The 22,965-nt window shown below is 47.5% G+C and overlaps 1 protein-coding gene across 2 annotated transcripts; it reads right to left on the bottom strand.

The window, feature by feature from the left end:
- Positions 1-22,815, bottom strand: Fah (fumarylacetoacetate hydrolase). 2 transcript variants are annotated; one of them, XM_087549784.1, is made up of 15 exons: positions 22,635-22,773; positions 20,794-20,972; positions 19,234-19,344; positions 18,190-18,311; positions 17,936-17,985; positions 16,212-16,302; positions 13,984-14,081; positions 13,842-13,894; positions 12,260-12,359; positions 11,539-11,669; positions 9,888-9,963; positions 7,928-7,974; positions 5,092-5,193; positions 4,342-4,459; positions 1-184 (listed from the first exon to the last, which is right to left on the bottom strand). In XM_087549784.1, the coding sequence occupies exons 4-15, from the start codon at positions 18,291-18,293 to the stop codon at positions 105-107; spliced, it is 1,050 nt and encodes a 349-aa protein (XP_087405910.1). In that variant the 5' UTR covers positions 18,294-18,311; positions 19,234-19,344; positions 20,794-20,972; positions 22,635-22,773; the 3' UTR covers positions 1-104.
- Positions 22,816-22,965: the final 150 nt, after the last annotated feature.

Here is a 22,965-nt window from a genome sequence, read left to right on the forward strand (position 1 = left end):
TTCTGTGGCACTTCCCCAATCAAAATAGCTTTATTCATTCCTGACTCATGCAGTTGCAGTATGATCCTCACAAGGCAAGGCTGTGTTCTGTGGATTCTGGAGCTTCAGGCTGGCGAGAGGGCAGGCAGCACTTTCCCAGCACATTGGCCAAAACCAACACGGTAGCCATCCCCCTGGCAGTGACCTGAAACACAGTAGGAATGGGATCAGCCACATTGCTGGAGTCTTCCTGGATGCAGCCCCAGGTAGCTGCAGGACCAGATATCATGGGAGTCAGAGGTAGGCAGGCATGTCAACATAACATACATATGTGAACCTCCCAGGAGGACATGAGCTGGAGCCCAGGCTCACCACACAGTCATGGATTCCCAGAAGTGCCACACTCCACAGCCTTTCTGTGGGTTCTCAGCTCCGCATATGGGTCTAGATTCTAGGTCTATATCTATAAATGAGCCTAGGGTCAAACTCCCTGAGTTTTAAAGCCTAGCTTCCCTTGAGGAAAGCTTCCCTGCTTCCCTTCTCAGATTCCTCATCTGTGACTAGATCCAATGTCAACTTCATTGTACAGACTTGTTGCAAGGATGACGTGTGTACAAAATTCTGAGGACAGGACCTGGTCCATGTGAGGACCCTCTCAGTGTTACCTAGATGGTAGAGCAATGTGTTTCATCAGAACTTAGTCCACTCTGCAAGGAATGGCAATCCATTTTCCGTGGTCGTAGGGGATTGGATTCAACATTTGGATAACATTTAAAGTAAAGATCCTCAACTATGATGTCATCTATTCCATTCTTCTTCAACAGATGTGAGGCTAATGTAAGGAGAAGCCTGTCCCTGTTTTAACGGAAGGTCTATTTAGTGGGGGCATCAGGACTGGACAAGATATGAGGGACAGATGTATATTGGCAGAGCAGAATGGAAAGAAGGGTGCAGAGAGAAAGGGACATGTGAGCTGGGCTTTGATGAGTGGAGTTCATTAAATAGGCATGGCATGCATCGGTCAGTTCTGCTCTATAAGACTGTCATGAGGGTACCATGAGAAGACAGTTACAAAGGGCTCCAAGAAGGCATCTTAAGGGCTGAATCTTAGTCTTGGTGAAAATGGACAGACAGAAGTTTTCAGTAGGGTAGCAACAGAATCAAGTTAATACAGATTTTTAAAACTCCTTTGATGGAGTTGCTTATCTGGAACCTGAGGCACATGGAGGCTAGAGGGTTAACTGGGGCATCATGAAGACAAAGGTAGCATTGCTTAGAAGCCAACCCATGGCTTTGCCTTTCATGTTACTTATCACACACTCCCAATCTGGATTCAGGACCCCTCCCTGGAGCTGTGCCTCCTGCTCCTCAATATAAAAAAGAAGAAATGGAAAGGTATAAAATCCCAGCAGCCAGTAGAAGAAAAAAGGAGGCCAAGAAGCCCAGTGGTTCTCTGGAACAGAGGGGCAGCACATTTGTGTGGTGAAGAATAACAGACACTGAGGCAAATATGAAGAGAAGCCACTACCACATGACTGTGGGAAACAGATTGGTGTCACAATGGTTCAGACAGTGGGCATAGAAGTGCCCAGAAACAGGTTCTTGCAAGTACAGAACAGAATGCCAAGGCTGGGGACTGATGTCTGCAGCCACTTGTTCAAACTGATAGTGTTTGCTTTACCTTCTCCTATGCTGTCCCCTCACAGACAGGGGCCACAATCAGGCAGGAGACCAGGTTCAAATCCTGGCTCTGCTTGTAACTGTTTCTGTTGACACTGATTAAGAATGCAGTTTAGTTATGGTCTCTGTATATGAAGGGTGAGGACTGGGTACCCCGGAGAACTTTGTCCAGAGCATCACATGAACTACATGAGAAGCTACTATATATTCGGCTATCAAGGACTGATATGGGAATTTGTCTCCCCGTTGAGAGGGCAGAAAGCAGGACAATGACAAGATAAAGACAAGTCAGAGGAAGCCTAGGAAAGAGGCAAAGACACCCGGAACATGTCAAGCTGGAAGACAGTATACAGGCGCTGGTGGCAGTATACAGTCCCTCATGGCCAAGGGACGACAAACCAGGGCACATGTGGATTCTGCTTCCCACAACTACATTGCAAAGGACTCTCCATACCTTCTGTGGTACAACCATCAAGAAAACAGCCTGGATAGGACAGCATTGTTAGATGAAGCTTATTCAGGTCCTGTCATACTGACATTAAAGGGCCAATTCACCCCCCTGCCCCCTTCATTTTAACATCAACACTTCGAAAAAAAGTGTTTTCACCCAATCCATAGGACCACAGCAAGAACCTGGGTTGGCTGGCAGGCACTGAAGCAATACTAGATAAAACTGGCATGCAGCAGTTCGGATACATGCTTGACATACAGGGGTCTAGCCTTGGAGAGAGCAGCTCACAACAGAACTGTATCCTGCCTTTGCTATCTGTGTGATCTGCCATGATTCACCTCCCTTATTCTCTCCTAGCTTTTTTCTTTCTTTTTCTTTTCTTTTTTAACTTCGCAAAACTGGGGCAACAACACATTTCCTAAAGGCTTGGGTGAGTAAAAAATGAAGTGGAAGTAGAAATAGCTCCAGCACAGCTAAGCTCTGCAGACATTTAATAAATGTAGCCAGCGTCTGGCATCTCCAGAGGAAGCCCCTGAACAGTTTGTGGATGGCTCACACACAACGTCCCTATACTTGCAATCATCTACGTGTGATTTATAATGCCTAAGGTGAAGGGGCCTTTCTCTGGGGCCTCTTTCCAGGAGTGCAGCCCTCTCACCACCTGTATATCAGATGTCTGCTGTCCAGAACTGTAAGAGAAAACCATCAAGCTCATGAGCCCTTAGCACAGGAGCTATTGGCTTGGTATAGGAGCTGATAGGCATGCTGCTGACTAGAATGGCACCGAGAAAGCTGCTGGCAAAGGACAGACGTGACTGCCTGTGTGGTCAAGAAGGCTGAACTAGGCTGTGCCAGGCTGAGGCTAAGGGTACACAGGCTCTAAGAAATGTAGTCCTATGACAGCAGAGGCTGAGTGGGCCACACAGAATAGCATGCCAAGTGAACAGATTGTATGAGGCAGCAAAGAGAGGTACCAGGAGAGGAAGAGGTACCACGAGAGGATCTAGGGCAGAATAGAAGTGTATGGAACGAGCCTAAGGACCCTACGAGCAGGACTGATGGATCTATTGCAGAGGCTTTGTGAGGGCTCCAGCTGTGCATCAGTGGGGTCTGTAACAGCACAGAGATAGTCATCGGACCCTAAGAGATGGGTCCAAGGTTCCAGTTCACAGGACAGACTATTGGTACTAGGATAGCATCAAGGAAGTGTGGGAGACCAGAAGATACACAAGAGGAAATGAGTGGGGGTAGACTGAAAGTAGAGTGGGTAGAAAGGTAGGAGATGGTTATAAGCTCCATAGAGGAATGCCCCTCAGAGAACATCCCATCAATGAAAGGTCAAGATACTGGGCTCTCTGGAAACAGCTGGGTAAAACAACAGAGAACTAGAAAACCTGGGTATACATCATCACTAACTCAAGTATTTTAGCTGAAACATATACTTAATGCTTTAGATGTATTGAAAAATGAAAAGAATTGGGACTCTATAGATCAGTCGCCTAGAGGGAAATGACTTTCTTATTCATTGTCTGAAGTGCCAATCTCACTGTGTACCCTGTACAACAGTCCACAAATGAGGCAGAAGAGTGAGCCAGTATCCTCATCTCTGGAGTTCCTGGATGCCCTCCATGGGCAGGGTCTCAGGGCACATCGATCAAGGGCAAAGCTGTTGACATAATCCTATAGATCTAATGCCAACTTGGCCTTATCAAGATGAGACCAACTGAGTCACAGAATTTTGAGTACCACAATGGGCACACTGTGGGTGAGTCTCTGGGAGGTCACTGGAATGTTTCTGACTCAAGAAGTGGTCTTCTGAGCAAGACAGTGCCTTCCTTGCTATTAATAAATGTGTGGAAGGCAGAGTGGCAACAAAAGATATGAGGTCCCCAACCTCCTGGAAAGGAGTTTCTGAGACCTTGATGCACTACCTCATGCCCTCCCCAACTCCAGTTCCAGGTCAGACCCTAGCCATTGTTTTGGACATAGTCCAGAAAGTCAGGGCCCAACCACTACTGGGTAACTGCTTGCAGGTGGTGGTAAGGGATGCAAACCAGATTCTCAGTGTTCCCCTGTGTGGACACTAAGACATGAAGTTCCCAGGAACCCAGGCTCTAGGCCAGGGCATATCATGAAAACACAGAATTCAGGAAGGCCTATAAGGACAAAGGAGACAGACTGTTCCATTGTCAGATGGATACGCTTGGCCTACAGGGTTAGATGGTTCACACCTGTTATGATGACTTCATCTCCGTCCAGAAGAAAGGTCCTGGTTTGCCCCTGCCCCACATCGATAGCCTTTGTTCCCTTCCAGGACAGTTCCAGCATGGAGCCAAAGCTTTCAGGGTCCTTTATAAGAAGAAAGGGGGAAAGAGGCATGTATTTATATCTTGGCAATATGTCAGCTTTAGTGTGGACGGTATAGTGAGAACCAGGGGCCCATAAAACCTTTGAGGCCACTTTGGACATATCCTGGTGACAGGCTGTGCCTTCACTCTTCCTGTAAGCCTGCTATCTATTCAGGGTCCTGTGCCTAGAGTGTACCAGAGGCTCACTCCAGTGTGCCCTCTTAATCCATACACTGCAGCTAACAACCCCAGACATTGTCATATCCCACATTCTACCACTGGCAAGAGACTATCACCCCCCAGTCAACATGGCCAGGGACTCACAGTGAAGCTAACCTATCCACCACCACTACCCCTAACACCATGATTTCCAAGGTTGCGCACCCTTCCTCCCAGAGTCATGGTAGCTCAAGGACAGATGAGAAGGATGCAACTATGAAGTGTCCTCATCCTGGGGGTTGGGGACAGAGGATTAGATAGAGTGACTGCTGCTTTCTGGGGAGACAGAGTTAAGATCTGGTTCTAACACAGGTCTATCTTGGTCTGTGTGTGGCAGGGAAGCACTCTACCCTCCAAATTGCTCAATTTGCCTATCTTTGGCTTGGTGACCCACATGGGTCCTTTGAGACTCACTGATCCACTGATGGTTCCAGAAGCCAAGAGGTCCCCAGGTCTCAGATTGCATCCATTAACAGAGTGGTGTGTCAGTTGCTGCAGAATGGTCCAGTACATGTGCTGAGGGCAGGAACACAGAAGGATGTATGTGGGCATCCTGCTCTCTGGGAAGGATTTAACCAGCTTCTGCATGCCTTTCCTGCGCTCTGCATTCCACACATACTTGTAATTTATGCTTGCCTTGTTTTGAGATTTTGCTTTCCTTTAGTCCCTCTAGATGACCTGCTGCCCACCTGCTGAGGTTTCAGCCCACCTTGTCCACCAGCCCTAATCTCATTCTCTCTCATCTCTCCAACAATCTTTTCCAAGATGCCTGAAATCTGGGCCTGGTTATCTATCAGGCCTATATGTTCATGGCCACCTCAACCCTGGGAGTTCTCAGAGGCATTCCTGGTGGCTTGTCTTTCCCGCAGTACCAAGGCCTGGCTGACCACCCTCCAGCCTAGGCGTTGGAGTTGACCCTAGTCCTAGAAGTTGAAATTATTTGAACAGAATGTCAGAGTCAGATAGCCTCAAGCATTCAGATGCCTGAGCCTCTAGATGACACGACTTCCTGGATCTCCCTTCTACAACCATGCAGGCAAACAACTAGTCCTCAGAAGTGGGTTCTTCCCTTAGTTCCTCTTCAGTAAGACCTCCTTACTTCTTTTATCTAGAAGGAATGTTATGTAAAACAAATGCATCCATGCATAGAATTTTCAAGTGACCAATAAACATTTGAAGAGGTCTTCAGCTGCATTAGCCAATAGGAAAACAGAAGAGAAGTCACAACGCCCCCAAATGGCAGAGTTGAAAAGGTACACACTACATGTTGTCTACACATGAAGCAGCAAAATTTCTTAGATATCACTAGTGGGAGTGTCCATGTGCTGGCTAATCTCAGTTGCCTACTTGATATACTCTATAACTACCTGAGGAAGAAGCCATTGTGAAGGACTTTCCAGATTCAGTTGGCCTGTGGAAACGCCTGTGAGGGTTTCTCTTGAGAGGGTTAATGGAAGTGGAAGGACCAACCCTAAATTTGGAGGAAAGCATTTCATGGGCTGGGTCCTAGATAGAACGTAAGGTGAGAGGAATGGAGCATAAAAATTTTGTTCTGTTTCTTGACTGTGGCTGTGATGTGACCAGCTACTTTAAGCTGCTGCTGCTATGACTCAAACTCAAACTGTGAGCTCAAATAAACCCTTAGGTTGCTTTTGCCATGGTATGTTACAGTAGCAACAGAAAAGTAACCAAATCAATCCACTTGGATAAACGTTTTGGAAAGTTATTCAAAACTATTCCGTTTGAATATTCAGTAGACTGAACTATACACTTTGCTTTGTCATGTGTATATTTGTCATTGTACATGTGTACATGTGATCTCTGTCTGTCTATCTGTCTATCTGTCTCTGTCTGTCTCTCTGTCTCTGTCTCTGTCTCTGTCTGTCTCTGTCTCTGTTTCTGTCTCTCTCTCTCTCTCTCTCTCTCTCTCTCTCTCTCTCTCTTTATGTGTGTGTGAATGTGTGTGTTATGACATAGCAGTTCTATTCCCAGATATATACCTAACAGAAATATACACATGTTACTCCAAGAGATGTGTACTACATTATTGACAGTAATTCAAAGATAGCCAAAATATGGAAGCAACCAAATGGCCATCACCCTTTGTAGAGCTGGCACAGTAGTATCCTGTATAGCAATGAGACAAGCTCTCACTGCAAACAATGTGGCTGAACCTCACAAATCCAGCATGCAACAATGAAGCCCAGCAGAATAGATACACACTATATCAATCCATATTAAACTAATAAACAGACAAAGTTACTGTATAGCAACAGAAACAATGAGATGGGGCCTACACTGGGGAAATGAAAGCATGGCTGAAATGAGGCAGCAACCTACTGAGGGCTGGGAATTCCCCTTTCCAACATGAGTCAGACTAGATGCATAGGTATACTTTCTTTGTGAAAACTCCTCAGTGTCTTCATGTACAATTTTTGGCATTTGCAAATCTGTACTGTATCTGTATATGTGTGTGCTGTTGTTTCAATAAAAAGCCTGCCTTTTGATGGCCCCACATTTAAGAATACATACTTCTCTAGCGTAGAACCCAAGGTAGTTGGTCAACACCTGTGTCAGATGTCTCACAGCCCCCATAACGCCAACAGTCTTTTCTGGACTCCGTAAGTGTTTACACATGTGTATACACATGCACACACAATGTAAAAAATAATAAATATTTCAAAAATGTTTGCTTAAAGAATAAGTGGGCTGCCATGTGAGTAAAGCTTGATGCACAGGCACAAGGGCCCATGTTTTATTAAATCCTATGGCCCACCTAAAAATCAGGGTGCATTGTGTGCCTGTAATGTCAGCACTAAGGAGGTGGAGGCAGGAGGACCCCCAAGACTTGCTTGATAGACACCCTAGCCAATCAGTGATCTCCAGATTGAGAGACCTTGTCCCCAAAATAAGGTGGAGGTTGGCTAAGGAAAACACCCCCTGTCAACTTCAGGGCCCCTCATGTACACACAGACAGCACTTTCTTCAACCCAGATTATCAGGACATGGGATCCAGAGGCTTGGTCTTTATAGGATGGGAAATGCACCTAGGAAACTTTGGCCATCTCTGTGCAGCAGCTTGCATCTTGAGGGAACTCTGTGATGTCAAGCATCTCTAGAAAGGAAGAGGGTAGAGGAGACTACGGGCTTCCAGGCTGATGTGTCAGTCCCTCCCAAGTGGAACAGAATATCCCCTGTTCCTGTCACATTCTTCCCTTCCACAAAGCAGTCTGATGGCCCCCAAACTCACCTTAAAGTTGGACCTGCAGATGGTAGCTGCCTGGCTCATTCCTTCTCCTGTCAGAAATTGAGAAGTAATACTTATGCAGATTTAGTCCTACTGACCAGGAAGAAAACTGCTTCCTGCTCTCTGATATGATTTCACGTTGTCGGTGGAACAGTAGGCTTTGGAGGATGTCAGAACTGGGATATGACCACTGAAGCCATCTGGTCTAAGAAGGGCAAAGACGTGCACCCATGCTATCAACCTGAGCAAGCACCACTAGCTGACAGAAGCATGTGTGCTTCTGAATCTAGGCATAGCTTCAAAGTACTTTTTACAACAATTCTCCTGATATCCATCAGGCCACTGAAGACAATACAGACTGAAACCTACATGTGACCTTGATCAAGCACAGCATGCTACCCTTGGGATAGCTGGTTTACCTGCTACACTTCTGTAGTGATAGAGAGTGTAATAGTTCACCATTGATGCCAGCAGTCCTTTCTCCATGCAAGAGCTCAGCAAATGCTGCCATGTTCTGAAACAGTATGAACTACTAGAAAGTACTTGCAACCTCCAAACCTAGCTCTTCCCTTTGTGCTTGCGGTCCCTCTATAACAGGAGGTGTGGTCAGCAATCCCATGGGAGGTCAGAGTGCCCACATTGCTGATTTCCAACCCTGTTATTCTGCTGCCAGCGTGGAACCCCAGAACTGTCACTTCAGCACTGTAGTGTGCCAGATGTGAAGTGTTTTCACTCCCATCCCATCCCTCCATAACAGCGCCCTTCACTGACATAGAGGGAAATGTTCAGAACAAAAGCAAGATGGGATAACACTTCAAGGATATGCCTGTGAGTGAAAGCACTAGTGTGGAATTTACAACCCTGCCACTTAGTTCCACCCTGGCCCTAGCTATCTCAGTGACTCTGGGTAATTCTTCCTCTCTGAGCCTCAGCTTCTTGACTGGACACCTGAAAGGATGGAACAGGTACGGTGGCTCTGAGATCTTTCCTAGGTGAAGCATCTTGCTACTCGATCCTCAAGAAACCAAGTCTCCTGCTACTCCCAGGAGTCAGGGACTGGCCATAAGGACACACTGGTGCCTCTGTGTGAACACAGATAAAAGGAGAGAAATTGAGCGAATAAGGGGTTGGCTAGAGTTCGGCCTTGGGGAATTTAATATCTCTAAATGTGTCCCACAGGCAAGTGGTCTTCCACCCTGAACATGAAGATGACACCTGCCCCTTCCTAGTTATAGGTTCTGTTCAGGACCCATTGCTGTAGTCCTCACTATCATCTATAAAGCCAATGCTACAGGGGTTGGGGATTTAGCTCAGTGGTAGAGCGCTTGCCTAGAAAGCGCAAGGCCCTGGGTTCGGTCCCCAGCTCCGAAAAAAAGAAAAAAGAAAAAAAAAAAAACCAATGCTATAGTTCCCGTTTCACAGATGACAAACTAGGGCAAAAGGGGGACAAGAATAGAACTGAGACTAGACCTCCACCACAGCCTGCATAGTAGGCCCCTCACATCACAGCTTGGCCTATAGTGCTAGCCCCTCATACCACAGCTTAGTTGCAGACAGGCTCAGCGGAGGTAGGCTATCAACGTGGCTGTCTTGGCTGCCCAGGATATAGTCATGACAGAGCCCTACTTCTCTCATTCTCATGAGCCAGTAAGATCAGGCTTTTAAACAGGGTTTTGATGAAATGTGCCACACATCAGGGTTGCAGTGACAAATGTGAACAGACAAGGTAGACGATGGCTCAAAGGCTGCAGAGTGAAATGCGGGGTAGAGGACGAGGTCCTCCAGTGTAGGACAATGCACCGGAACTGGAGGATGGCTCTCACACTTTTCTTTACAAGAGCTCCATACAGCTGGAGCAGGTGCCTCTAGTTCTACCCGGCAAAGTTCAGGATCCGTTGGGACAACAGAGCCTTCCCGTGCCTGCCTGCTGAGCCTAGGCAACACTACTCACCCCATAACATACCTTTCAAAGCAACGGACAGGTTGATATCAAATGTGTAGGGCTGGCTGTGGCAGAGATATGGCAGGGGCTTAGGGTCCTAAAAGGGAAGAGCACATCAAAGATGTGGCTATCAGGAGGACTGATTTCCCAGCAGCCTCTGCTCTCCAGTACAGAGTGTACCGTGTGGCAACAGTATTTCTTCTCCAGGGACCCAGTCCCAGAACACTGTCCTTGGTTGTACTGTAAGATTCAGGGGGTCACATGTGCCACATTTGAGAAAATAAGCTGCGGTGTGTGTGTGTGTGTGTGTGTGTGTGTGTGTGTGTGTGTGTGTGTGTACAGAAGTAGGTTAGAGGTCACAGGAAGTAACAATGCTTCAGGAAGCTGGAGGAGGACAGACTTGGGAGGGGGACAATAGGAGATCAGAGATGGGCCATAGAACCTGTAAGGAAAAGGCTAGGACAATAGTGAGGGCAAGGTGGATGTCCTGGAAGGTGGAGTGACTGGAAGAAGTGAAGCTGGCAGCCATCTTTGGTGCTGCAACATGTGGGAAGGCAGTTGATGTCCAGGTAGTATGCTGCCTATTGGACAAACAGTATTGTCCCAAAATACAACACACAAATCATTTAGCAGGACCTAAGATCACTCTGGGTAGTCGGAACAGCTGTGCGTTTTCACTGGTAACAATGTGACTGGCGATACTTGTAGTGAATACAGCTCCTTTCCCAGTGTATGAAGGGTTAAACTAGAAACTGCTTTGGCCCGGGGGGGGGGGGGGCTGCTGACTAGTTGGGAAAGGGCAAGAGTGGTTACAGCTGTATTTAAACAGTACTTGGGGAGAACAGAGGCAGTCAGCATCCAGGCATCCCTGTGAAGATAGGCCTGGGGGAAGGACTGTGCAGGAGGATGTGGTCCACTAAAAGCAGGGGCCCAACAGGTCCTGGGTGTGCAGAAGATGAGAAGGAAAGCAGGGCGTGAGAGACAGAGGGGAGGGAGACCACCAGAGGGGAGAGGTGGGTGCTGTGGTGGGAACAGCTGGGGAAGATCCAAGGAGACAGAGTGAAAACCCTGCAGGGACTTTTACAAAGGACCAATTTGCAGGGGAAAAGTCCCAAGCGTGTTCAAGCATAAAATGACATGGATGAGTCCGGGAGAAAGTGCAGCAGAACACAGGGGCAGAACAGAACCCTCTGGAGGAGAGTTAGGCCCAGAGATACAGGAGGACCAGATAGGTCATTTTCCAGAGCCATATTTGAGAGAAGTTAGGACCTTCAAGGTATTGACTATAAGGGCAGGGTGACTGTAGTGAAGGGGTGGGATATTGTGCTGGGAACCAAGTTGGAGACACACACTTTCCTCCTTATATCCTCTATCCCAAAATGCAGTCTACAAATTAGACTCTAGAGGGAGCCATTGCATAAACCAAAATAGCGCAATGGGGCAGCTTTGCCGTTAGCATTTTGTCAGGTAGTTTCCCTGAACTCTGAAAACTACAAAATTATGTTTTTTCTCTATGAATTGTATTGGAGGAAGAAAACCCTCGGACCATGGCTGCCTGGATGGTGCACCAGGATCCTCCAAAGAACCACCATGTCTCAGTATCTGTTCAGAGGGCAACAGGAAAGGGCAGAAACAGGAACTTAGAGCAGGGCTTTCAGCAGAAAGTGCTTACCTGCTTTGGGTTTGGCACCACAAAGGGCATGAGAGCATCCATGGGCACCACCCATGGGGAGATGGTGGTTCCAAAACTTTTCCCCAGGAATGGCCCAAGGGGGACGTACTCCCATTGCTGGATGTCTCGAGCTATGGGAAGACAGTAAGCTTAGACTCACAGTGGCTTAGAGTCACTCCAAGTTGCTTCTTGCCCTTGACCTACATGGACCTCTCTACAGGGCTCTGGCCAACCAGATCTCCCAGAGAACAAAAAGAAGGGTATTCAGTATGAAGACAGAGGTCCTTGGAGGCACTGTGTTGGGGTACAATGAAGGACAATCCCTATAAAGGGCCTGAATGGGGGAAGGCCCTCTCCCAAGATTTCTGAACCCACTTCCTCTTACGCATGGTATCAGGTGCAGAGCTGGGACTCAGATGCTGGGCTAAGTCTCAACTCAGTCATTGGCTAAAATCCCCATATTCAGCTCTTCATCAGCTGGTGATGGTGCTGGCAACAGTGAGTGGAGTGTGAAGGGCTTGATAAAGGTTTAGGTTCTGTCAGCTCCATCCTTCCATGTATGAGAAAGCTCCTCAGGGAAGCTCTGACTGGCCCACACCCACAGAGCCACAGGTCTGTAGGGTACCCACCCCTGCAGTACTTAGGCTTTTATCCCATCCTCATGTCCTGTGTGTGCCCCTCAGAACAGAACATCAGAGGAAGTTGGGCCACCAGGCATTACCACTCCAGTCGTTCATGAGGACCATCCCGAAAATGTGCTCCTGGGCCTTGGAAATGGGGATTGGCTCGCCGAATCTGTTCCCAGGGCCTACAAAGAAAGCCTGCCGTGGAGAAAGTTGGTTAGAATCTACATGACCTGTTGCTCTGGGTCACTGTGGCTTACAGAGCAAAGGGAAAATGTTTTCAAAGTTCAACCGGGGACTAAGGCTGCCTGAGGACCTGGCACTAATTCACTGGCTCTCTAAGATGGCACTGTACTCATGTATGCCCTTTCTCCCCAGCCCCATGACGGTTTCTTCCTGACTGTCAGGGCACCTCGGACCTTTCTGCTTCTTTCTCTGTCCCATACCCCATACCCTAATAACTGACAGCTTAGGACACTTGTGAAGAATGAAAGTATCAGGCATGCTCATGCCAGGAGAATTGACAAGTTGACCTCACAGTCCCCAAAGGAATGGCACCTGTTCGATAGCCATGGACCAAGAGAACATCCACCAACCATGTCTGGGGAAACTAAATGCGGGGGAGAGGGAGCTCCTGGAACAGCACAGAATCATTACATTCATGGAACTAGGGTCACAGTTTAGTTTGTCTTTGAGATAAGGTTTAAACAGTGCAGCAGCAGCATCAAGATACACAGAAAAGAGTCGAGGGCACTGAGGCATGGAGGACCCCACTTCTTTCAATTCAGGGGATCTCCACCTCATTTCTCATAACCACATGTGAGACTTCAGCACTCTCAAAATAAAGTGCTTAATTTAAATAAAGAGTGGAGCCTTGGTGTAAGTCTTTCTAAAGTGATACAGGCCCTGCCACTGAAAAGGTGGCAGGTCAGCAAGGTTGATATGTCCATTTATTTGACGCTTGTTGTTCAGGTGACATTGTATAAAATCACCATGAATATGACAGAACAAGGGAGCTGGTGCTGCCACAAGATATAACACGCTAGGTTTTCCTAGCCTCTGACTACAACACTAAAAATGACCAGGAAGCCATTTCACCTAACCATATTTTACCTCTTTTTATTAAAGATAGCATAGTGTTGGCTCATCAACACTGCATTCCCCATCAACGGCTACAACTTAGGTATGAGTGAGACATTTCTAACACATGTCTTTGCAAGGGGTATCTGCCCTCCGGCCATTAGAGGACCACAACCGACCTCCATTTAGGGGGCATTATAAATACTAAAAGCAGCTCAAATCACATAGGAATGTGGAAAATAAGGAAAAAACAAACCAAAAAAATTAGCATGTTTTTATAGCGTGAGACCTGAAACAAGAAGACAGAGAGCCTGGTGTGACCTCAACTGGGGACAAGTGTGTGTATCAGGAGACTCAAATTTTCCACCTCTCTGCCTGGTGATGACTTGTGTTAATATTTGGGTTGCAAATAAGTTTTAGGGAGTGGGAGAATTCACAAACACAGAATCTGAAGAAAGAGCCTCATGCATTCAGTAGTCACATGGGGACACAGGGCTGCTATTTGTGGCCAGACAGGTGTGAACTGCTGCCCCAGAAGGACTGCCTTACTGCCACAGGCCTTTGTGGACCCCACTCAATAAAGCTCCAGCTGTAACTCACCATTTCCAACTCCATGTCTAAGCGTTTGCTGGCACCGTACACAGGAGGCTTTGCTGGGAAGAGGACAGATGAAAGTAACCATCAACACCAGGCTACAGAGCTCCTAGCAACAGAGCAGAGCTAGGCTACTGGAGTCACTTACAGTTATCAGGTCTCATCTGTCCCATGGGTCTTCGAATTGGGGTACCAGACACCACAACGGAGGAAGCTCGGCCATGGTATCCCACAGGTAAGTGGAGCCTGATAAAGGAGGGTGGTGATAGGGTACCCAAACTTCAGAAAGAACAGTCGACATACACTCATTATTCAAAAAATAAAACATGTCCCCAAGTGCCTAATGATAGAAGAATGGATAGAAGTGTGGTATATCATATGGGGGGGGTGAGGTGGGTAGCAGGAATGATTCAACTTTAAGAAGAAAAGAGGGCAGGCCATGCCTGCAATTTCAGTACTCAGGAGATAAGAGGCAGAAGGAGTACCACCAGCTTGAGGCCAGCCTCCTGTACATTGTAAGTTCTAGGAAAGCCAGAGCTAGCTATACAGTGAGGAGGAGGAGGAAGAGGAGGAAGAGGAGGAATAGGAGGAAGAGGAGGAAGAGGAGGAAGAGGAGGAAGAGGGGGAAGAGGAAGAAGAGGAGGAAGAGGAGGAAGAGGGGGAAGAGGAGGAAGGGGAGGAAGAGGGGGAAGAGAGGAAGAGGAGGAAGAGGAGGAAGAGGAGGAAGGGGAGGAAGAGGGGGAAGAGGGGGAAGAGGAGGAAGAGGAGGAAGAGGAGGAAGAGGAGGGAAAGGAGGAAGAGGAGGAGAAAGAGGAAAAGGAAGAAGAGGAGGAAAAGGAGGAGGAGGAAGAGGGGGAGGAGGAAGAGGAGGAGGAAGAGGGGGAGGAGGGGGGGAACTATAAATAACCTAGGTTTTTCTGATCACAGACAGAGAGCTCTTCTGCTTCCATTGTGGACTCTGCCCATCTCCAATAAAAGGGAATAAATCATAAAGCTCAGAGCAAATAGCTATCCAACACTGGGGCAAACTGTTAGAAGATACTTATAAAACAAGAATATGGGGGTTGGGGATTTAGCTCAGCGGTAGAGCGCTTGCCTAGCGAGCACAAGGCCCTGGGTTCAGTCCCCAGCTCCGAAAAAAAATGGCTGACCCCTAACACTATGTATAAAAATACAAAATGTAAAACAAGAATATGGAGAGGAAATAAAAGAGCTTTTCCCCCCAAATATCAGAACAAGTAAGATGGGGCTAGGAGTGCTCTGAGACGAACACACAGAAGACAGGCTGTGATAAATACCTATGGTTGTTTGAATAAAGCAAAAGCTTAGGCCTGCAGTGCAGTGAGTGGCAACCCCACAAAAGGTCTGTCCACACCCCAACCCCCGAGAAGATGCGGAAATAGTCTTTATAGATGTAACTAATAGCCCAGGCCCCATCTGAGCATCCCAGTATACTAGAATGCCCTGGTACAAGGTAGAAGACATGAAGAAGAGGAGTCAGCCATGTGAAGACAGAAACAGATGGGAGTGATACAGCCACAAGCACTGTCCACTGCACCAGAAAAATGGACAATAGGATCAGACTTGCCGGACACAGCAGGCTGGGCCTGTCTCCAGGCTCCTGCCTAAGGTGGGTGGAAATGACAGACTGCTGCCCTGCACAGGTCCAGGCTGTGTTTATCCCCAGCCAAACAGAAACTGTTTGCATGACTTCGGGGTGGGGGAGGGTGGGGATGGGTGGGGGATGATCCGGCAGACTGTCTAGCCCCAACAGAGCTGGCTTTCATCAGGATACTAGAACTCCTCTAGTCAAATGCCAGTGATAAGAAAGTGAGGAGCAAGGATGAGTAAGGAAATAAATTGGTCCCTACCTTCATCTGAACCAAACTGAGGGCCTCAGCCTTTGGCCTGCATTTATTTAACATCAGAGTGGTCCACAGTGTTACCCCTCCCCCCACCATGCACAAGTACTTTATTATAGAGATAATACTTGAACTCTAAAATACTTGAACGTAATTTAGACTTCTGATCTTTTTTTCTGAATGCTAGCGCAATAGTAACAGAACAGGCAGCTTGTCGAGGAAAGGAGGTAGAGGACCAAGCATCACAGGAAGTCAAATCTCCATGTCTGTTCTCCAGAGGAGAGCTGAAAGGACCTATCCACAGGCCAGTGATAGTCTGGGTAGCCCAGGACACCTAAAGTCATGCTGAGGGAACCAGAAGCTGGGCCTGTTCTTTCTGGAGGCTGTAACACCATCAGTTCTACGTTTTCCCCTTGGCTACTTTGACCAAAGAGGGTCTTTGCTGCTGGGAAAAACATATTGTAGAGAAGACAGCTGGATTTGAATTTATCCCAGCATCTGGTCTAGGACATACCAATTGGGCAACAGCGCATTCTCCTTGCCCCTGAACATAATGCCAACGTTAGTGGCATGCTGCAGAGAGGAGTAGAAGTCCGTGTAGTCTCCTGCAGAGGGAACACCCAAAACAGCCAGTCACCCAGATGGAGGAAGTCCAGGTCCAAAAGCAGGGCCTCAAACCATTCTTCAAGATTCAAGGACCCCTTAACACAGAAAAAGAAAGTAACTCCACACACTCTGAGTCAGACAGGGAAATTTAAATGCAGAGTAGCTGCCATTATGCCCCTCCCAATTCATACCACATATCATAGATGTCCAAAAAAAAATGGACAATACAGTCAGAATTACAGGACACAGCAGGCCAGGCTCTTGCTTAAGGTGGGTGGATATGACAGACTGTGGCCCTGAGCTGTGACCCTTACATGCACAACCCTTGCTACATCTTCGTTTAATATATGCCTGCCCCTTAGTCCCACTTCTCCTGTATCCCTGTTGGTTTAAATCCTGGCAAGTCTAAGGCCCCATTACTGAACCCTTCTTTGGGGTGGACCTCTAGTTCCATGTATGGAGACTTTTGCTCAATGTCACCATTCCCGGAAGTCCTGGTTCAGCTCTCATGTCATGTGCCTGCCCCTTAGCACCTAGAATAAAGCATCTTGCCTTTGTATTTGAACTTGTCTATCAGTGTCTGTTGATTGTGATGAGCTGAACTTGGGGGTTCATGGACAGCAGATATCCCCTCCCATATGTGAGTTACTAAGTTCTACTAGAAAATCCATTTAGGCTAGTTTGCTTACTCATCTTCCTAAACCTTCTGCATCCTCCCACAAAGCAAAGCTGAGTACCCCAACCCCAGCGCCTGGACTAGAAGTATAAGCGGCAGAATAAGGAGAGGAAACAGTGTCTGGGAGCCAGCTAAGCAAAAGGCAGACAGTCTGAGCTGTGCTTACTACTTCCCACCTTCAGTCCTGTGGACAGAGATAACAGTGAGACTATTTATCATAAGAGTAATCACATCCATAACAGTAAAAACAAGAGGCTACAGCATCAGTGACCTGGGAAGGATGAAGGATCCCTAGAAAACAAACGGCTTGCTATAAAAAACACATAGCACAGTCCTATAGAGAAGCAAGAGAGGAGCCCATCCTCAAGCCCACCTTCTGCCTAGCTGTTGGCTACCAGCACCTCTGAAAGGTTTTGTTGAATGGGGAGACTTGTTCAAGAAACTCCATCTTCCCACAGCAAAGCTATACAGTTCTCAGACCACAGGTGCCCAGGCAAGAGCAAAGGCTTCCCCTCATTGCTGTCATACTGAGATGAAGCAGCCTAAACCTGCTTCAGGCTATGAAACTATACTGACAGCAACTTGCTGAATCAGTCAAACCAAATGCCTGGTCAAATGTATACATGCTCCCTGCAGGGTCCTGTGGTTTTCCTCAAAACACCTCTCTCCTGACTGCTCAAAGTGCTTACCTCAAAATCTGGGAAGATGAAGCAAATTGCTATACAGGTATCCATGCAGGTAGTAAAAAACTTAGGCTGCTGCTCTGGGAGAGCAGGCTTGTGACAACTGAGCCAAGGCTCACTATTCCATGAGCTTGGTCACATTGGGATCAGCTAGCAATCCTGGAGCTCTTGATCTGTTTTCTCTCCACCAAGATATGGGGTTCCAACACATCCGTCTAGCTATCTAGGCCCACTAAGCTACTCGGGTTGGCAAAGCAGGGAATCAGGACTCACCTATGGTAGCAGGAAGGTGCATCGTGGCAGAAGCCTGGGAGGTGAATGCACTGAAACACAGAATCAGGAGCTTCATCCAGTCTTCCAGGCCCAGACACCTCCCACCAGCATGCAACCCAGCTGTGGGGATGGATGGAGTGGGCCTGACTGTACCAGGATAGATAGACAAGTAACCAAGCAGTCATGCAGAAGGGCACTGCCAACTACCCAGGCCTAATCTCCCCTGACATGACACTCTTTCCATGTATTCTCACCGCTGCCGAAGCTCCTTGTCATCTCTGAGCTGGGCTTGGCTGGCAGACAGTAAGTTCTGTAAGGATGCTCTTGCCTCCTTCCATGCCGCTTGGCCGAGGCCCATAAAGCTATTGAGAGTTGTCTAAGACCAAAACAGGAATAGAAGAGGTTGTACCTGAGAAAACCCCTAGACCATCCCTCCTGTCAGCCTGACTTCTCTGCATCCATTCACAAGTTGGGACCTTTGTTTACATTTTGCCCTCTCTGCTTAGAGCTAGAGAAAGCTGTCACCTCCCCTGATGTCCCATCCACTTCTGGATTTACATCTCACAATCAATTATTATTATGCAGACAGCAACTCTTGAACTGTACAAGTCCCACTTATCTAGCAACAATGCCGGCTCTGTAGCAGAGGGTGGCCAGGAGGACTGGCAGAAAGGATTCATGCAAAGCTCCTGAACAGAAGAGGTACTTGGTAAATACCACAACTATCCCTGCCTGTGTTTCAGGGAAAAGCAGACCCTAAGAGCTGAGCTGTGACAAGGGAGGAAAGTTACATCCATCCCACACAGACGAGGTAGACAAGCTGGCTGCCCCCAGGCACAACTGCATACCTGGATGACAGGGTAGGCATCCTACACAGACACACAAGCAAGGTTGGATGCCCCAGGACTGTACCCTTGAAGTACTGGGCAGTCATCATTCATGAACATAGAAGCCAGGATGAGTGTCTCAAGCTTTACCCTAAAATCTAGACTGCAAGGCTCATGGCTCCTTTTCTCAAGGTTTTCCTGAGCCTCCAAAGACCAAAGCATGAACATCCTTGTATATAAAGGAACCAGGCTAACACAACAGTCTCACCTCATAGGCAACTTGGAGAGACCCACTGGACTCAGGAGCTCACATTCTATTGAGAAGCTGCCCTAAGGTGTCGAGGCTACCTCATGCCACCTGTGTGTCTCAGAACAGCTCCTCCTCATCCGGGAATAACTGGTGACTATGAAGATGCTATGTCATTTGTAGTAGGTGGTGAGACAGAGACAGTCCATGACACAATGTCCTACCTCATCGAAGACATGCTGATGTTTGGAGAGGACAGGTCCGGTAAAGAGGTGTTTAATGACACTCAGGTCCAAGATCTGGTCACCGATGGCCACACCAATCCGTGGCTTTGGCTAGGAGAAGAGTGACAGTCAGTTCTGACAGTCACAGCACAGTTACTTAGGGACTCATGGATTCCATTGAGACGGGATCCAGGACAAGAAAGAAAGCAGAGCCATGATCTCTAGTTATGAGTTGCTCATCACCTTACCAAGAACCCGAACCTCTTTTCATGCTCGGCCCAGGGCTTTGCTCAGGGCCATTCTCTTATGAAGCAGAGCAGTGAGTGTTACACATGTAGTAACTTGGAGTATCAGCTCTGTGGTAGCTTAAATGCAGCAGAACTCAGGCCGTAGGGAACTGCAGAAGGCACAGTGCTCAGACCAAATGGATTTCTTTTATGCACTGTAAGAGCTCTGCATGGATTCAAATGAACACAGAGGCCCAATATCTTGTCAAGGCTGGTCTCTGACCTCACAGCACTGAGCATGTTGGAAGATTTCACCTCCTGGAACTCTGTCCTAAGCTAGGCTTCCTTGGCACCTGAAGCAGCAGTTCTGCCATATTCTAGGAGATCCAGGAGAGGTGAGATGTAGAATCCTTGGCTGTGTCTGTCTCCAGTGCTCCTTTCAGTGGGCTAAGAGAAGTAGCTGCCTGGAAGCCCCCAGGGATTAGGGGTAGACTAAGGCCACATAAACCTTAGAAGCTTCCCTGGAGAACCTGTGTGTTCTCAGCTCTGTAATTCCCTGGGCCTTCATTCAGCCACAAAGATCAGCAAGCTGAATTTACTTAAGTTGGGGGGTCCACTCAGGTGGTGTTCAGGAAAGACTCAGAGGCAATCATCCTATGCCTTGCTGAAGGCAAGAAGGAACCTCTCACTAAGTCATCTGTTACCTGATCACAGGCATTACCTGCCTAGTCATGTGTGAACAAGGCCTCCCAATTGTATTAAGTCATTTTAGTGCTTTATAAGTTGCCAAGCGAGGAGAGCTATGAGTAGCCTTACCCAGCTCTAATGCCTATGTATCCCAACAATCACTGGGATAGCAAGATCTCCACAATGCTGTAATAGTGGCATAATAGTGTATATTCTGAGGGTAACCAACAGCTGTAATTGGACTTAAGGCCTGCTCAAAAGGAGGGAATTCATGTCTGTTAGTGTAAAAACCTAGCCAGCTGACCATTGTTGGAGAGAACACAGACCCAAGAGGAGAACCCACTACTGTCATTTTCCTAAACCAATAAAATATCTAAGTGTGTTCTAAATATGTATCCTTATACTGGCAGGTAAGTGTATCTCTCACTCATCAAAGAAACTTTTTTTTTTCAGCAGATAGAAACCTGTGATCCTGTCAAAATGTAGAAAACAACTCATCATGGGGCGCCCAGCCCTAAGACACATCTGTAATACTCCTAAGGCTCAGGAAAAATCGCCCAAGAGGGAACAGAAAGAATGTAAGAGCTAGAGGCCTGGGACACCTGTTGATAGATCATTTTCGCTAGACATGACCAGGAAAATGTACCTAGAAACTCTTGACAGTATAGTTGCCTAAACAAGACGAGCACAATGACACCAGTTGACCTGCCACTGCTGATGGGAAATTCCACATGGTCCCACCATTAGATGACGAACCACAGGAAGTCAATGGTTGTCTCCAGGGACAAACATCTGAATAGGCAGTCCAATCCCAAGTGGTCAGCCCTGGATACATGCACATATGAACAAAGCATTCAGTGGGTTATACATGCATATGAATATACATGTAACAGTAATGACTAAAGCAGAGATTGTGAATTTGGGAGAGGGAAGAGAGAAGTTGGAAAGATGAGAGGGAGCAACAGGAATGATATAGATACAGTGCTTGTATGACATGCTCCAGAAATTTAAATTATTACTAATAAAAAAGAAGCTGGACATGGTGGCACATGCCTTTAATCCAAGCACTTAGGATACAGAGGCAGGCAATCTCTGAGTCCGGGGTAAACCTGGTCTACAGATTTAGTTCTCTGACAGCCAGGCCTACACAGGGAAACAACAACAAAAACCCCACAAACCCACCAACAACAACAACCCCCTTCCCCAACAAAAACAAGATGATGAAAAACAAGATGACGAAAATGCAGAGCGTTGTGTCTACAAAGCCTCTAGCCACACATCAAAGAACAGTAACTCCAGATTCCCCTGGGAAAGCAACCCTCTTAACTACCCAGTCAAGTCCTCACAATGTGCCTGCCTGCATAATGTCCCTGCCAAACCCACTGGTATTCTCAGAAAAGGATGAGAGTATGTCTCCTGAGGGCAAAGTATCAGAAGAGGCCAGAGGGAGTATTCTGCTTCCAGAAGGTGGTTGGCTGGCTCAGGTTAAGCCTCCACACACCTCATATGTGGAAAGGACAAGTTAACTTTGTGTGCTTGCAACATCTAGTCATGCCTGGTGGTTGTGAAACCACCAGTTGACTCTTCGGACCAAGGCATTCGGCACAGGCAGGATACAAAAGAACAACAGATGTGGAGAAAGGTATCAAGTACCAGGAACCACTCCTTCCTTTCTTCCTTTTGCTGGTGCACGCTAGCCAAGCACTTTACCACAGTGCTACCCGTCTGTCCTGGCAAAGATACTCAGACTCCTAACTTCTGTTAGGTGCAAGCAGTTCCCACAGTTCTGTAGCTTACAAAGCTGAATCAACACTGTAAACAAATAAACAAAACCACCCAAAACAAACTAACCCGAAAAACAGAAAATACCACAGACATTTCAGGGGGATGTGCTTTTCCCACCCAAGGATCCGTTTTATGTATTTGCTAACAAGTCAGCTCCACTAAACCATTTTCAAAGATTTCTTTCAAGTCAGACTATGTGTACAAGTCAAAGTTCATTTCTCCTGCCCCATGAGACTTGCTGATTAGTTCAGTGAATGCCTAGCAGCTCACTCTAGAGCAAAAAGAATTTAGGCTAGAGGTAAAAGAAAACGGTGTCTTAGAACGCAATCTCTAGGCCAGGAAGTGCTCAGAGGAGTTGCTCAAAATTATGGGAGTCAGCTGGTACTTTCGAGGTTACAGGATCAAGGGCTAAGCTGTGAAGTGAACGACCACCCAGCGTAAGGAAATAGCCTGCGAAACTATGTGACCCCTTTTGGGACACAATCGCATAGGCCTGCTGCCCGTGCAGGCGTGATAGCTCCCATTTCTCTTTGCATCTGGTTCTTGCACAGCCCCACATATACCGAGAGTGAATTTTCAGTATTGTGCACAACTATGGGTTCTGAGAGGCATTGGAGCCACAGGAGCCCTTCACCGAGACTGGGGGAGAAATCCACCAGAGCTTCCACCTCCCCACTCCCGAACCCAAATGTTGAAGCTCACGTTGCTTTGAGTGGAGAAAACGCCATAGGGCAGGTTTTGGATGGGAAAGTCGGAGTCCTCGGCCACCGGAATAAAGGACATGCTGAAGAGCACTGGGCAGCAGAACCCACAACGGGTAGGGGTTGGCTAGCGGGATTATGCTTAGGGCAAAGATCAGCCTAGCTGAGAGCCTTTAGATTCAGGGACCGCCCGGAACTTTGGGACTGCCCTCCCCTTCACCCGCTCCTCCCCTGACCATTACCCGGTACCACCAGGCACACACCCCTATCCCCGCCCTCCTGGGACCGCCTCCCTACCCTAGGGATCCTTTTAACACCCGCCCCGGGACCGC

The sequence above is a fragment of the Rattus norvegicus genome, chromosome 1 (assembly GCF_021556685.1).
Source record: "Rattus norvegicus strain SHRSP/BbbUtx chromosome 1, alternate assembly SHRSP_T2T, whole genome shotgun sequence".
In the NCBI taxonomy this organism is placed as follows: domain Eukaryota; kingdom Metazoa; phylum Chordata; class Mammalia; order Rodentia; family Muridae; genus Rattus; species Rattus norvegicus.